This window comes from Ruditapes philippinarum, unplaced genomic scaffold (assembly GCF_026571515.1).
Source record: "Ruditapes philippinarum isolate M1 unplaced genomic scaffold, ASM2657151v2 ctg151_1_1_1_1, whole genome shotgun sequence".
Classification (NCBI taxonomy): Eukaryota; Metazoa; Mollusca; class Bivalvia; order Venerida; family Veneridae; genus Ruditapes; species Ruditapes philippinarum.
Window position 1 is genome coordinate 45,021 of NW_026852309.1, and position 17,644 is coordinate 62,664.

Sequence of the window (17,644 nt, forward strand, 5' to 3'; positions counted from 1 at the left end):
CAAGTTCATCAACTCATTAAAGCGATAAATATCAATGACTGATAAAAGCCATATTAAAGTTTGATAAAAGCAATATCTAAGACCAGTAAAAGCAATACCACAGAACCTGATCAAAACAGTCTAGGTCTTGTCAATAAAAAGCAGGACCTTTTATTTCGAGACAAAAAAAAACAACGGACAGATTTATGAAAATAGATTTGTAAAATGTTTCAAGTTACTTGTAGACAGCTCTGAGATACAGACAGGAACATTGGTAGCACTCCCTGATGTTTCTTTGAAAAATTAAAAAAAAGCATGATATAAGAAAAGTAAGAAAATCTATTGTTAATCTAATTATCTTTGACATTGAGCTGATCAACCTGAAACTCAGCCAAAGGGTAGAGGTCCATGGAAGACAACCCAAGAGCGAATGTCTATGGAAGGTCACCAAAAGGTGGAGGTATATGAAAGGTTACCAAAAGGCAAAGGTCCAGGGAAGGTTAACCAAGGTTACAGGTCCATGGAAGGCCACCAAAGAGTGGAGATCCATGGGAGACCATCCAAGGTAAGAAGTCCATGGAAGGTTAACCAAGCTTAGATGTCCATGGAATGTCACCTGAAGGTAAAAGTCCATGGATGGTCACCCAAAGAAAGAGGTCCATGTAAGGTCAACACCAACAGCAGGTCCATGAATGATCAACCAAAGGTAGAAGTCTATGGAAGGTCAACAAAGGGTAGAAATCCAAGGATGGTTAACCAAGGGTAGAGAGGTCAATGGATGGTCAACCAAGGGTAAAAGTCCATGGAAGGTCAATTAAGGTTAGTTATTCAATGAAGCTACCTGAAGGTTCAAGTCCATGGAAGGTCACCCACAGGAAGAGGTACATGGAAGGTCAACACCAAAGGAGTGAGTACATGGAATGTCAAACAATGATTGAAGTCCATTGAAGGTCAACCAAGGGTAAAAGTCCATGGAAAGTCAATTAAGGTTAGATGGCCATGGAAGGTCAACCAAGGTTAGAGGTCAATAAACAGTCACCAGAGGGTAGAAGTCTTTGGAATGTCATCTAAAGGTATAAGTCCATGGAAGGTCAATCAAGTTTATAAGTCCATTGACTTATAAGCATACCATACAAGCATACAAAAATTATCAGTCAGTAAATGAAGTTGCTATAAGGAACTGAAAGTGTTGTAACGAAAGGACAAACAGACAAAAAAATATTTGCATGATCTAATAAAACATTTAGCTTTATTTTTTGTACAATATAGTTACAATATAGCCTCATATAATTAATATCAAATATTACCTCAACCAGTGATAATTTTCAGTATAAATGCACTTCATAATCATAAAATACATGTATACAAATAGTCCAGTCATTCTATTTATAACCTAGAAAAAATTGCAAAAGAATTAATTCCTTGTGCATCGTACGTAGCAATGCCTAATTAAGACACAATGTTATTTTTAAGCCTCATTTCAATGGGGAAAGTGTAAAAATCCAACAATGAAAATGGCGAAAATAATACATTTTGAAGATGTCCTGTATAGTACACCATTCAGGTGCTTTCTGTGTATATGACGTCATTAAGTGACGTGAAATCATATAAAATGGCGGATGCGTTGACTGGCCGGTGTGTTTTTTCAGTAACAATTGGTGTGATGTTAAGCATTTACTAGGAATATCAAAGAAAGTAAGTTATCTTTTGTAATAATTCCTATAAATTTTGAAATTCAACATTAAACAATGTTTAAAACCTTTGATATTTAAGCCAAAATCGAGTTTACAGCAGAGAAATGAACAATACATGATAATTATGCATCAAATGAAGGTTAAATATCTCTTTTTGGCCCTATACATTTGTTAAAAGCAGATGATCAATTATTTTATATAAAATATATGTTATTCCTGTGTATAAAATCATTTTTTATATAACCGGTAAATAAAAGTCTGCACAAAAAATTAAACTACGGAAGCGTGTTTGGGTCAAAATTCGGAAATTTAGAAAAAAATCTTAAATTTTTTTTTTGGGCGATTTATGACAAAGCTTTGGCTAAATAAGTCTATAATGCATGTTAAATGAATAAGTTTAAAGTACTTTTTTATTTGTTTCATTTTAGATTGACCTTACTGTACCAGTGAAATAAGTTTGCAGGAGAAGTATTTAACTTGAAGCTGGTTCGTTACGTGCATGTAAACGTTTAAAGGTAAAATAGATACTTTAATAATGTTACCAATGTACAATATTAAGTTATATAATACTATTCAGTTAGTTATATTCTCATGCTTTCGCTGTCATTTTATAATTATTTATATACTTTTATGTGTAGTAAACTATTTTCGTGGATATGAAAGCTTAATATAAAAAGAAAAAAAGTAAAAAATAATACCAAGCCACTGTATAAAAATAAAAGTAATAAAAGTATTTTTTCTCTCAGGTAAAAGACATGTGAATTTGAGAAATGAAGGTGTGGGCTGAACTGTAGGAACTTAAAGCAGTGGTAAGTGTGTGTTTTGGTTAGATTTTTAACGTGTGCTATTGTCTATGAAATTAAATAAAAAATTATAATTAACTACTCCTGATACCATTTATTGTATTTTGCAGAAATATCAACCTGATTGGTTCTAATGAGGTGTTACAATGTATTGATAAAGCAGTCAATTCATGTGTAGTATTATCTGAGGTCAGATCATATTTCAATTGAATAAAAGGTATGTGATGTGTTTTCAGAATAAAATAATTGCTCTGTATCATAAAACAAACATTGAAAATGACAAGTAAGCAAAGCAAAACATGCAAAAAAGAATAGCAAATTTGTTTTGATTGGGACTGCTAACGAGTTGTTCCCATAAAATGCAACCCCAATTTGGCAGCCAGCTCCCGTCAATATCCATTTATTGTCGGTGAATATATATAACAATTAAACTTAAGCTATAGGTGTAGCTTTTAGCAACTCTTTATCTATCTCTATCATAAAGGTTAATGTTTATACAATTAAAGAAAATTATTATTATTATTATTATTATTATTATTATTATTATTATTATTATTTAAAGAAAACCAGATTCTGGGTTCTATATGCTTTGTTTGTTTTGTTTTTTCAGACATAGTGTGTAAAATCATGTAAAATCTTTGGCAAGACAAGCAGATCTAAAAGCGTTTGCCTTCTACATTCATGTTCATGGTATGCTCTATTATTTTACGTTATTAAATAATTTTAAACCAATGACTACTAACAAATAGACATTCTATTATGATATGAAAAAATATGCCTTCTAAGGACATTATAAAAGCAAAACAATAACAGACCCCATTTGATTGGGACTGTGAACGATTGGTTATATAATATCAACACAATTCACGCCATCTTGCATGTACAGTACATAGCTAAATAATATGATAAAAAACATTTCATCACAAAGAACTAAAAATGTAACAAAAATGATTCAAAACCGATGGTGATTTTTTACTGGTGCCACACAAGCAAATACTTTATATTAATTCGGTCTTTAATCAACTCTTATGTAGATAGGTTTAATATTTCAATTTATGTTGTAGGGCACAACATGATGGATGACCAAGAGAACAGCAGACGTTTGAGATCAGAAGAGAACTTTAATATAAAATCTGACTGCTTATTCTGCACAAATTATGCTAAATCAAACAAAAAGAAAAGGGGTGGTGATGTGTGGGATGTTAAAACTTTAGATTTTCAAGATACAATTATTCGGAAATGTAAAGAGAGAAATGACTTGTGGGGTATTGCTGTGCTTGGGCGAATAGAACACATTATTGATCTGCCTGCTGCTGATGCAGTTTATCATCAAATATGCAATACAAACTTCAGGACTGGAAAAGACATACCTATGAAATACCAATCAAATACAAGTAAACGCCCAAAACTTAGTGCAAAAAGTCCGGGGAGACCTATCAATAGAGATCAACAATTGGCATTTGATGAACTTGTGCGTTATGTCGAAACATCTGAAGGTAAAGTCATTTCAGTGAGTGATCTTGTCAAAAAAATGACCGAACTTTGTGGTGACAAGTCTTATACTGCAAAACATATGAAAAATAAGCTTATAGAACACTTTGGTTCTGATATTGTTATTGGGAATCTTGATGGCATTCTAGTAATTTATAAGCATACAAGTGCTTATTTAATATATTTATTTTGTAGCTGTTGTTGAAATATTTAAGTCTCACTTATAATGATAAATCTACTCATATGTATGTTATAATGCTATCGTATTTCATAACGAATCAATTTCGTTACATACCTACCAAATCCTGGTTCTGTAAAAATAACAGTTTCTGTATTGACCACGTTCATTTATAGTCCATATACCTTGATTGTGTAATAGCCTTTTGACAAAACAAAATGTAACTAATTTGAATTGTAGCTTTTAATTTTAGCGACCAAAATTATCTATATAATTGACGGTTATTTGCAGATATATATGTATATGAATTTCATTTGATATAAAATCAAAAATGGAAGCTTTAAAAAATAAATTGAACTTTGAAATCAATTGGGAACAAGTCTAAAAGATATATATTTTGTGTACAATAGAGATTTGAATAATGTATGTCATTTTGTAATTTTAATTATTGTAATATTTCTTTTTGAAAATAGGTGGAGTAAATTATCTACCCTTTTGTCATGAATGTAAGTAAAATGGTTGAAAGTTAGTTTCTTTATTGTTTATTATTACTTTCAAGAATAACACTTAGATACATCAACTGAATGATATGTTTTCAATGAGTAAATCTTAAAAGTAAAAAACTTGAGAACGTGTTGTCTTTTGCTGAAAAAGTGGGTGGGGTAATATTTTACCCCCGACATATGACAAATATGATCTAAATATAAAAAAAATGGCCAAGTTTATGAAACCACAAGTTTCTACAAACATGTTTTGTCTTTAATGGCTCAAAAACAATGAAACGAACAATTTAAACGGAAAAACATAGAAAAATTAAACCAGCTCTGTCAATTCAGTCTAATTCTAGCAAAAGTTTAAGGCATGTTTTATTTCAAATATTTGAGTGTTTTCCGCCAAAGCAAAACAGTTTAAACCCTTATCACGTTATTCTACACATATAAAAATACTTAAAAACATGCAAATAAATTCTTTTGCAATTTTTTCTACCTTTGGCCATTTTCGGGCTAGAATGACTGGACTAAAAAGAATTCATGTCTATGAATGGCAAAAACCATTAATTTTCCAGAAGACTCAGAATTTTTTTTAAGTTCTTATGCGGATGCAATCACTCGCAGATTTAAAGTTTCAGTAGATTCTATAAATAACCACAGGATTGTCTGATATGGGCATGTCAGTGAGGTATCATATAATGGCAAGTTTGTCAACTGACAATAGAAATGATCACTAGGAGCGTTCCAGCAAATGTTTAAAGGATTGCCGAGACACCTATTCAACTTTTGTACGACAATATAATGCCACAGAAATACTTTTTGTCGACAAAATATTGAACTTACATTAGTGCACTTTTTAAAGAAAGATGACATATTCAATTTATTACTTGCAAAGATTCATGCACCTAGTAAACTAAATATTGCTAATGATTACACATATACAAGATTATCAAAGAGTTGTGATTTTATTTCATAGAGACTCAAACTAAAACTAAATAAAGCCTAGGAAAAAATTATAAAGACAAGTTTAATGTTAGGCAATAGACATTAATGTGCCGTCTGGTCATGATCTGCGCTGTATGCTATTATTATTTAGTAGATATTTATATATTTTCCATAAAAGTTTTGTCCAAATGGACACAGGTCTACATGAAGATTATTTAGTATGGTAAGGGCTTAACATGTGTCATAATAAAATATCTCAATAACATATTTATCCTATTCATGTATTTAGGTTTCAATATCCAATCAATGGCTAATAGAATATTGTAATATTCCATTTGTATTATTAAGTATCACCAAAAACAGTCAACAACCGAACATTTTCTTGATTTTAGGACATGTTGGCAGCCATCTTAAAAAATGGTGGCCATTTTGAATTTTTCAAATAGGGTCCATAGCCTATATTAAGTACTTTAAATACTTTGAACTACAAATGGGCAAAGTTTTTTGATTTTATGAAAAGGTGAACAATTCTCTGTTTTCAACCACCATTTGATCTCACAATTATATGAGCCACGTCACGACAAAACCAACATAATGGGTTTGCAACCAGCATGGATCCAGACCAGCCTGCGCATCCCCGCAGTCTGATCAGCATCTATGCTGTTCGCAATCACTTTCTCTACTTGTAATAGGGTTTGTAAGCGAACAGCATGGATCCTGATCAGACTGCACGTATGCGCAGGCTGGTCTGGATCCTTGCTGGTCGCAAACGCATTACCTTATTTTGTCGTGACGCGGCTCATATAAAGAAACCACAGAAAAGTTATTTCAGACTGAAAACATGAAACATCATGTGAGAAATAGATCTTATTCTAAATAATGTCAGATTCAAAAGAAAGGGATTTCAACCTTTTTTACAAAATTTTATGAAATGAAGGCAGTTTTTACGTTAAATTTTAAGCCTTAAGTCACACTAACACAATAAAGGCCATATGGTGACTTTCCAGCTTTACTGGTGAAGGAAGACCTCAGGTGACTTTCAATGCATTATTTTACGCACAAATGGGCAACTAAGTAGAACCAACGACATTCCGTAAGATAGCTGGATATATAGCACACTTGCCTTTATATTTATAAAGACACCAGAATACAATAAACATATTCCCCTACATTACCAATAGCAGATAGAGCTAGCTAAAAACCATACACCAACCACTGCACAGTAGAAATTTAACTACCAGTTTACACCAGTACACAATAAGTGATTCATTAATAGAGTAAGACTATGATTAGACATTTATTATTATGAACATAGGCCAAAAACTTTCAGCTTTCAGACAAGTAGAATCCAGCCATGGATAAACAACATACCATAGAGTACAGGCATACCAGATAATAACTATAGACATACAAGACCAATCAAATTATCATTATCATGATTTGCACCTACCTTACCTTGCTAAATAACTATAATGGCCTTGCCTTGCTTTTTGTTTGGGCCAGTCCATTGCTACTATAGGGGATTACAATACAAAGGGTGGTCAGACTTCATTATTAGTGCCAGATAGTTTGACACTATACTAGCGGTACATGTATAAACAAAAGCTAGTCATGGATAGCTTTGTCAGTTTGTGCAACTGCATAAATTAACAACCTTCCTCTTCTTCTTTTTATCATACCTTTATAATATAACTTTAAGCCTACAAGTGGCAACAGACTCTACCCATGCAACCAGGTTCCACCCTTTTTTTTGACTGCTTAAAATGCAGTTTTATCTCAAAAAAATCATATACATGTAGCTTTTCTTTAAATAGCATTATTAGCTTTACAGTAGCATTAGCATCAGCATTAGCTGGAACTGCATAATTTGGCTTTTCTTGCCCTCCCAAAAGTCAAATTGTTATTTTCCTTAAATAAAGGGGCAAATTAATATACTTTGTGGATGTCATGCGAAGAGTTTATAAAAAGAATTTCAACACCAAAAAAAAAAAAAAACATTGTTTTTTCTCCAATTAAAAATTTAATGTATAAAGTACATGAACATGCATAATTTTATGGTCTCACATTACCTTATATAATAAACAATAAGGAAACTAGATTATTATTTTACAGTAGTAGTTGGCAGGGTAAAGAACACGGAGAATAGTTACAAGTTTGATGGAAAAAAAACAACATATGAAAACCCGATGATGGGAGCACTTTTAGTTTGTCGAATTCTGAGAGAAAAAGAAATGTAATAATAACATCAAATGCTTGTTTCATCTTGAATTAATATATTGTTTTTTAAGAAGGGAAGGAGAAAAAAAAATCATCTTTCGTTCTTTTTTAGAAATACGAAGCCATTTTTATTAAAATTTTCATTATTTTTTGTTTATTCTTATTGAAATTCTAACCTCCTTATAATCTACTTTTTAATGAATTTCTGACAACTGAATGAAAGCTCTAATCAAAAGCTAATGACAGCTAATTTCTGAGAAGTTCTTTGATAGCAAAGTGGCCTCCATTTTTTTACTAAATCCATCAATGATTACACCAATAAGAGACCATAAATCATCTCTATAAAATGCCATTTTGCTATATATTTCCCGACTGATCAATAAGCGTTATTATCTTCCCTTCAATCATGACACTTTTAATTATTGTTCTCTGTCTATATTCTTCTCATAACAGATGTCAATACTGCCCTGGCAATGCATATCTGAAACACACCTAATCAATATTCTGCAACAGATGTTTTCATTATGCATTCTCATGCATATTGATCCGTTCTATATAAATATTCTATGAATATTCATAACTGGAAGATACTGTTTTATTTATTCCATAAATATATTTACATGCATAGAAGAAACTAAAATTTCATTTTCAAAATAGCTATAAATATATACATGTATATTATGCATAATTATGTATTGTAAATATCCATTCAGAACTTTGAATTGCCATATAAAATTATGAAAAAAAAATCATTATAAGAAATTGATTTTTGTTTTGATGGAATATTCCTATGATACCCATCTGAGAATATAATATAATGAGCCGCGTCATGACAAAACCAACATAATGCGCTTGCGAACCAGCATGGATCCAGACCAGCCTGCTCATCCACACAGTCTGATCAGGATCCATGCTGTTCGCTATCAGTTTCTCTACTAGAGTTTGTAAACAAACAGCATGGATCCTGATCAGACTGCATGGATGCGCAGGCTTGTCTGGATCCATGCTGGTCGCAAACCCATTATGTTGGTTTTGTCATGACGCGGTTCATATATTGATTAAAAGTTAGAACACTGCCCTCAATCCTGAATAAATGGCTCATTAGGTGACTAGAACACAATTCCGCTACACCCAGAAATCTATATTTGGGTAATAAAATAACACTAATGACTTACTATACCAGGCAGATATGAGTATAATATAGTTTTACGACCAATTTGATAAAATATTCTGTGATGCCGATAACAGTTACATAAAGATAGATAGATGAAAACTTCAATAATTTCTGTGTTTTCCTTGATGTTTTTGGGTATATCCATGCACATATTTTGTTACAAGCACAGAGTATTATCTGTTTGATCTTAAAAGGTCCTTAATTAAATTTGGTTCTTGAGACTTTTTTTCTTAAATTTGGCTTAGTCTTTAACACTGTATCTAATTTAATCCTTTGCCATGCTAAATATTTAAAATGGACTTATGTCCGCAAGGTTCAGAACTGTTCACTTTTTAGGGGAGAAGATGTGTAAGCGGCTAGATAGCTCAGGTGGTAAAGCCATGGTCCTGGTCAGGCTGCACATCTTTCTCACCCTGCGACATGTCAATCATTTAAAAGAGACAAAACCAAATGTCCATTCTGAATAATTTTTGTTCTTGAACCATCAGTAAATGTTTTTTGATTATTTTTTACAATGAAAATATAACAAGTTTTAAAATAAATTGGACTTTTAATATAAATACCATAAAAAAAATTATGAGTTCATAACACATTTATGCAAAATCATCAAAAGTTGGTTAACAAAAAAGCATTCACTAGTATGGAAAACAAAGAAAAACATGTAAAAGTGCCTCCTGTTGACAAAGTAGGTGCTAGGTGTAACAGATTTCATGTAACAGATGTCTTATGTGCTGCATAATTAAGTATTAACACCTTTTCTATGTCAGAAATCAATACACCTTGATTGCCCTGTTTCAAATTTTATGCTATTGGGTTGTCAGTAAAAGTTTGTAGTAATTACTATTACTTATTATAAATCCCTTCTTTCATATGAATCAAAACTTTTGTTTAATGGAAAGAAGTTAAAAAAAGCAAAAAATCCTGGAAACTCAAAAGGTAAAAAAACAACAACATTTTTTTCATCTACTTTCATCCATACCAGAATACACATCCTAGATCCCAGACTTGTGTATTATACAGAAAGTCGGGTCAGGGGAAGGTAAAGGGGGAGGGGGGGGGGGGCTTTATGGAGTATTAAAATCCTTAACTTGAGAAAAAATTCCTGAAAACTTTAAGCCATGTTTTTTTACTATATCTGGCACTGACTCACTTTGTTGTTAAACCGTACACCACTAAATTTGTACTACACTTTGAATCTGAAATCTTTCAAATGGCAGCAACATTGACTTTTTGCTTATGCCAACATTATAAAGTCAAGACTAGCTTGCACATCCTGGCACCCTGGTAGCACGTGGCTGATGAACTTTATAATCCACGGTTGGCCATGATTTGTTACCCTAAAAATTTTTGACATTGCAAATTTGATGAGCTGTATTTCTAGTAATTCAAAATTATATTTTGCAGATACATGTGCATAAAAGTTCTTTGATGATTAAAAAAAAAATTCCAGTTGTTTTCCTTTATTATGTGTCTCATTAAAAAAATCTTAAGACTTTATATCACTCTTTGAGTTTTATATAACATTAAATGAAACAATATTAACAAACTTTTTATCATTTAATAATATTCAAAAACTTTTATCATTTAATAACAATTATATTGACAATAGCTGTTTTAAGACAACTGGACATAAACAGAAATTGTGTAAAATCTAGGGCAGGGCAAATCTTGGAAACCCAACAATATCTTTTATGCATTGTATCTAAATCCCTTAATTTTATACTATTTAATGTAAGACAAGCCCATTATGCAAATTAAGCAGGGTTAAAGGTCAATCATGTGACCTTGATTGTATCATCACAAGGAGAATTAAAATGTCAATAAATTAACAATATAAACTATACAGAATTACAATAACATCCCTGCTTGATTGGTATTTATTTAACCAACAATTCATTCCATTAATCAATTCATTATTGATTCTATCAATCAATCAGTCATCACTCTGTTTTGTTTTCAATCAATCAACATTTATACAGCGTGTAATGAGCTCTTGACAATAACCCAAAGCAAGCATATTCAATAACAGTTCAAACAAATTCTTTTTAAGCATATAATCCTGCCAGGTGAAAACAAACAGCAATTAACCAATTAAAAGTTCATGTTATTCTCTAGGAATTGCTGAGGCAGATGTAATCTGTAAGTAAATAAAGTTGACTGATACAGGAGACCGTGGAGTATCTTTGTGTGAAACCATGGAAATAAATTAAACATTCAGAAAAAAAAAATAAATAAAAAAATAATTATTTAACAAATAATACATAAATGTTCGTTTTCATGCCTTATGGAAACTTGAAACCATAATTCACTTCATTACACTTAAATTAACAATTTTTTTTTATTTTTGAAAATAAATAATTGTCTCCATTCTCATGACTGGTTTGACATAAATATGTAGATGGAAAATGGTTATAAATTTTCAAAGTCCTAAGACAAATCTTTCAAGTAACCAAGAGGTCAATCAAAAGAATGACCGAGTACTCATATACTGAAATCAGTACTTGTTGCCATCCCTAGTTTATTGTATAGACTTTTCTGAGAAATACATGCAATGAATTAATATATAGCAGACAATTGCATGTCAAATTGTTTAAAAGGTCCGAATTTCAAAGCAGTACCTCCAAACCTAAGGAAGTAGGTCAGAATGTCAAAATCTAGCTCAAAAGATTTCAAAATTAAATTCTGCGTCTGAAAATGTGACTGTTCATATTATTTTAGTTTGAATTTCAAAGTTGTTGCTCTCAATACATACATGTATAAGGACAAACTCCAGACACAATGATCACAAAATCTCAACTTGATTTTTATTTTTTCGATATGGCGGCCATCTTGTTCAGCAAAACGATTTTAAGAACTACCTAATGATGATTGCTGATGTACAGTTTCATTAAAATCTGCCAAGTGGTTAAGATAAAGATATTTCTATTTTAAGCTCTGAAGGCTATTTTGTTTAGCAAATATTAACAATTTTAGAATTTTAGTAAAAGACCACCTTTAGAATCATTTCTGTAAAGTTTCATCAAAATCTACTTACCGACTGAGGAGGTGTCATTTAAAACTTATTTCTATTTTTAGCTCACTTGGGCATCTTTTCAGCAAACCAGAACCATTTGAGCAAAATTTGTAGCTCTATAAATGAATGTCTGTAACAGGGTGATCACAAGTTCACAACAGCTCACCTTGAACACTTTGTGTGCTCAGGTGAGCTAAAAAAAGGATCTTAAGAAGACTCTTGTATCCAAATGGCAATTAGGCACATAAGAAAAGACACACCAAGAATAAATACTGGTCTGGAAAATTACCTGCATGACTGTTACAGCACCATAAGTGACCATCGTCCAGTATAATGAACCTATAAATATACCACCAGCTACAAATGGACAGGTCTTGTTGATCAATCGGTCTAATGGCTCCATTATTGATATCAAAGTACCTGGAAAACATATAAAATATACAAGATAGGGATATAACACAATAAATTATTACATGTATTACACTTTAAAGTTTTAATTTTACAGAAACATGACCTTTTGGTGAATACAAGGGTCTTTTAATCAATAACCAAGAACATGTAGTTTACAGTAACATTATATGTAAAATATATTAATCAAAATAGTTTCTGTAAGGTTTCATCTCAATTTAAATGATATGACAATCTTGCATGATTTCATGTATCATAAAACCATTTAAGGATATAACAAGAATATTGATGTCACTTACAGATGTTCACATATGCCATTATAACACAGCTAAATACAGAAGTATATCTCAATGCGCAAAATTCATTATTCTTTGCTCTAGTGACCTTGACCTTGACCCTTATCAACTTCAAATCCCATCAAAGTAGAAGATGTGCAAGATTCAATTTTTTGCTCTAGTGACCATGACCCCTATCAACTTCAAAATCACACCAAAGTATAGATGTATATGCAAGGTAACTAAATACTTAATACATCTGGGATATCAGTCTATAAAATTAAGGCTGTATTAAGAGAAGTATATAAAAAATCTTTTAATATTCAGTGACCTTGACCCCAAATACCCCAAAACCAACCCAAAGGTTAAATCCATGCAATGCAGAAAAATTCAAAAACTATATATTCCATATAATATTGCGCATACTTTGTTTAGGAAATACAAATGTAAGATGATATATTCAGTATTGCACATACATGTACCATGACGTTTATGAACTACATTATTTATTCCGTATTGCTCATAACTAGTTTAGGAAATATGAAGGTAAATTTTGTATTGCACATACCTAGATTAAGAAATATGATGATAAATTTAGTATTACACATACTTTGTTATATATTTAGTATTGCACATACCTAGTTATGGAAATACAATGATATATTCAGTATTGCACATAACAAAGCTAGGAAATATATTCAGTATTGCACATAACAACTTAAGGAAATGTATTGCACATAACTAGTTCCGGAAATACAATGACATACAAAAAATGTATTCCGCATATTCAGTATTGTACATAACTAGTTTAGGAAACATGATGATAATTTAGTATCGCACATACCTAATTTAGGAAATATGATGATATATTCAGTATTGCACTGGGGGCATGCCACTTTGGCATTACTATTTCCCTTCTGTTTTTCATCGATCCACCGCTGAAGACAGTTCTGATGTACCCACATAGTTGTGCCACGACACCGGCAGGGTTTTACCCACATGGCAGTGCGATCATCTTCATCCGTGGCAAAACACACCCAACATGATCTTTAATGCAAAACAATTTAGCAATGGGTTATCTAGAAATGTCAAGTAACATTTAATATGCACTATAAATCACTATTCTAAATAATAACTCTTTTCAAAATGAATTTGCATTAAAATGAACTGAATCTAATGTTATTAATATGGCCCTTCATGTCAAAATATATAATTAAGCAGCCTAAATGTATGTATTAAAGGCGTAGTTAAATTACATAGCTACGAAGGCCAAATTACATGGTCTTGAAGACCACTAAGTTCTAAGTTACTGGAGGCATATGCCTGGCATCATCACTATAAACACACATAGAGTTTAGCATTTGAAGCCTTCCCCTCAAAACTACATGTATATATCTTACAATATAGTTTAATATATTGTGATTTATTTATATAATTCGCCCCATTAAAGCAAAAAGGTACCAAGCGACATTTTGGCCAAAAATGACCTTTTAACATTTTTCATTATGTTTTAATGTTATCTTTAATCTGTAGAAATATCTAGGTAGTATCATGTTTATTTACAGACATATAAGGTTATGTAAAAAGGTACAATGTCAATATTTTCCCATTTAGTAATGCAAAAAGGTACCATATGTATACCAGTTTGAGCAAAAAGGTACCAAGTGTCACATAGTACCTTTTTGCATTGAATGACTATATAAGTTTTGAGCACTTATTTTAATGCAAAAAGGAACCATGTGTCACATGGTCCCTTTCTGCACACAAAGAATTTACGACCCTTAAGATTATTTTATATATTAAATTGTTTGCTTGGTACCTTTTAGCTTTTTAATGAATACACAATCTAGATGTTGATAAGGACATCAAATATAACAATATATCCCAGAGTATTGTTTCTGTTTTAAATTGAGGAATGATAACAGTGTGAAGATAATGATAGTGTATAAATGACTTCTTCACAAAAACGTGGACATAAAAAGAAAAGTAATTGACTATACTCTTGCCAACAAGATACATGGGTTATATGGTAGGAGAAACATGACATGGAAGCGTACATCTGCAAATAAACTAGATTATGATACAGTTAAATTGGTGAAACAGCATAAAGAGTAATTTCCTAAAATAAAATATCATTATACAAGAAAAATTACTGAAAGAAACAATACCTATCTCATGACTATGACTTAAACATTAAAAAGATGTGGACACTGTAATCTATTGAATGTGAAATGAAAGAAATAAAAGCAACATATATACAGGAAGGCAGTAGGCACATCAAGGAACAATATATTGAACATCAAAACAAAAGAAAATTCACAAGAAGAAAAGGTTAAAAAAAAAGTTGGAGCAAAAGGTGACACATGCTTTATGTTGCATGTTTATGTTGCATGTTTTGATCTCAAAACTTTGAAACAACCCCTCGCTCATTGGTGAGTGAGCTTTACTATTCAAGAAAAACTCTGTTGCTACCCAACTTGACAGTATATTCCTTATGAGACAAAAATGTTGTATGTCATGTATGGGATAAAGCCAACTGCAAAGAGAGGCATGTGAAATAGCTTCCTGCTTAATAAAAAACCCTTTTTTACTTGCCAGAGTGGCAATGTCAAATAAGTCATCTATTTTTCTGATTCATACGGGGGCCAAAACAGAAATTGATTCCTTGCTGTGTCTCTTCTTATATATTAACACAAGTTCCAAGTTTAAGATTGATCATCACAAATTTATTGTATCGGGTCACTCACAGATGGAGTGACAACTTGACTCTTGAAGGGGCAAAGAAAATAATTCCTGTATAATTATGTATCATTCAGTTGTGTTCTCTTTTATATCACTGGCCAGAAAATCATAGCCATACATTGCTGTGCCAATGAAATATAACCATGTTTTTGATTTCAAATACTTCATTAAGAAACATTGTCTGGGACTCAAAACATCCATAGACCGACAAAGAGTAAACTGGCTACAGGTGAAATAGATACAGGTACCAAAGGAAAGCCCAAAGTCAGTAATTGTAAATTACAGCTTCAATGCTGAAGATTTTATGGAAATAGAAGTTCAGAATACAGAATCTAGACAGAAAGAAAGTATCACTGGACAAATGGTGAACAAGACATGAAGTTATGATAGCAAACCGCCAGTTTCTATTCAAAAGAAAAATGACTTTGTTTCTTTGTGTGCAAAGAAAATTATCCCAAAAGAGTTCCATAATTATAATGCCACTTAACCAACAAACAGGACAAAAAAGGGTTATGCTAGTTGAAAAACTTCCTACTAGTTTGAATAATTTTGGAAGAAACTTTATATTATATTTTTATAGTAAAAAGGGTGTTGTACGTAACAGTTTTTCTTTATCTGTTGTTACTAAGAGAACTGTAATTAAGTACTTAAATAAACTAGGGGCCAATAAAGCTACAGGCTTGGATGGTATACCTGCGCGATTTATAAAGGATTGTGTTCACAACATTGCTGAACCCCTTACTCATATACTTAATTTGTCCATTATTACTGGTATTGTTCCAGATGATCTCAAGTCTGCCCGTGTTGTTCCATTGTATAAAAAAAATAATAAGACTGAACCTGGTAATTATCGACCAGTGTCTATTTTAAGTGTAGTGTCCAAGGTCCTTGAGAGAATTATTTATGACCAAGTAGAGAGTTACTTATCAGAGAAAAACCTACTTTATACCCATCAGTCTGGTTTTAGACATAGATATTCTACTGACACTTGCCTTTTACACCTTACAGATTTCATTAAATTTGAAATGGATAAAGGTAATTATGTTGGTATGGTCCTTTTAGATTTACAAAAAGCGTTCGACACTGTCGATCATGATATTTTACTCATGAAACTTGATGCTATGGGGTTTTCTAGTGATGTTATTCACTGGTTTAGGTCTTACTTATCTAGCCGTACACAAATGGTCAATGTCTCCGGTGTACTTTCATCTAGCGCCAATGTAACTTGTGGGGTACCCCAAGGTTCGATCCTTGGCCCTCTCCTATTCTTGATTTATGTTAATGATATGGAGGCTGTGGTTCGTAATAAATTGCTTCTATATGCTGATGACTCAGGTATTTTAGTATCAGGTAAAGATATCCAGTATATTACCTCTCAGCTTACTGATGATCTTAGCAGTGTGAGTAAGTGGCTCACTGATAATAAACTTTCCTTACATCTTGGAAAGACAGAGTCTATTTTATTTGCGTCTAAACCAAGACTTAGGTCATGTGATCAACTAAATATTGTATGTAATGGTACTACAATAACATCCACCAAATCTGTTAAATACTTAGGTGCTGACCTAGATCAATGTCTATCTGGTGAGTCTACAGCCAACCAGGTAATTAAGAAGGCCAATGCAAAACTTAAGTTTTTATATAGAAAAAGTTCATTTTTAAATAGGTATACTAAACAACTTTTAGTTTCTTCATTAGTACAATGTCATTTTGATTATGCGTGTGCCTCCTGGTATTTAGGGTTGAGTCAAAATCTAAAAAATAGACTTCAGGCCACACAGAATAAGTTGGTGAGATTTATACTTAATCTCAGTCCCCGTACTCATATAGGGAGGGCTCATTTTGAGGAAGTTGGTTGGTTACCAGTACATCTGAGGGTAAATTTCCTTAGTGATTAATTATCACTAATTAGTAATATATAAGCTTTACAACTTTTTGAGCATGTACATTCAAATATTATCTAAATATATGTGAAGTTTCTTTGCCATGGTGTAAAAACCTGATTTGATATGGAACTTCAAATCTTTAAACGCGATTTTCTCGAAAACATGAAAATGTCACTTGGTACCTTTTTGCTTTAATGGGGCGATATATAAATTGTTAAAATAAATACATTGTCTATCCCTCAATCATACATGTACTTTGTGCAAATCATATATGCCGTAGTGTACTTTAGAAGAAGAAGCTCTGTTTATTTTCTGGAAGTTAAACATCAGTATTTTACTTATTTTCAG

At 31.9% G+C, this 17,644-nt stretch overlaps 1 protein-coding gene and 1 long non-coding RNA gene across 3 annotated transcripts in view; one reads left to right on the forward strand and one right to left on the reverse strand.

Annotated features, from left to right (window-relative positions):
* LOC132756227 (E3 ubiquitin-protein ligase MARCHF5-like) overlaps nucleotides 1–17,644 on the reverse strand; it is a 32,340-nt gene that overhangs the window by 9,247 nt on the left and 5,449 nt on the right. For both annotated transcript variants that reach the window (XM_060747238.1, XM_060747248.1), the window contains exons 3-4: nucleotides 13,513–13,715; nucleotides 12,275–12,405 (exon numbers count right to left, since the gene is read on the reverse strand). In XM_060747238.1, the coding sequence (XP_060603221.1) occupies nucleotides 12,275–12,405; nucleotides 13,513–13,715 (334 nt within the window). The remainder of the gene's footprint in view (nucleotides 1–12,274; nucleotides 12,406–13,512; nucleotides 13,716–17,644) is intronic.
* LOC132756176 (uncharacterized) lies at nucleotides 1,339–4,102 on the forward strand. The gene is made up of 6 exons (XR_009629296.1): nucleotides 1,339–1,674; nucleotides 2,102–2,188; nucleotides 2,420–2,482; nucleotides 2,587–2,693; nucleotides 3,087–3,166; nucleotides 3,541–4,102. It is a non-coding gene; the product is annotated as an uncharacterized LOC132756176 (long non-coding RNA).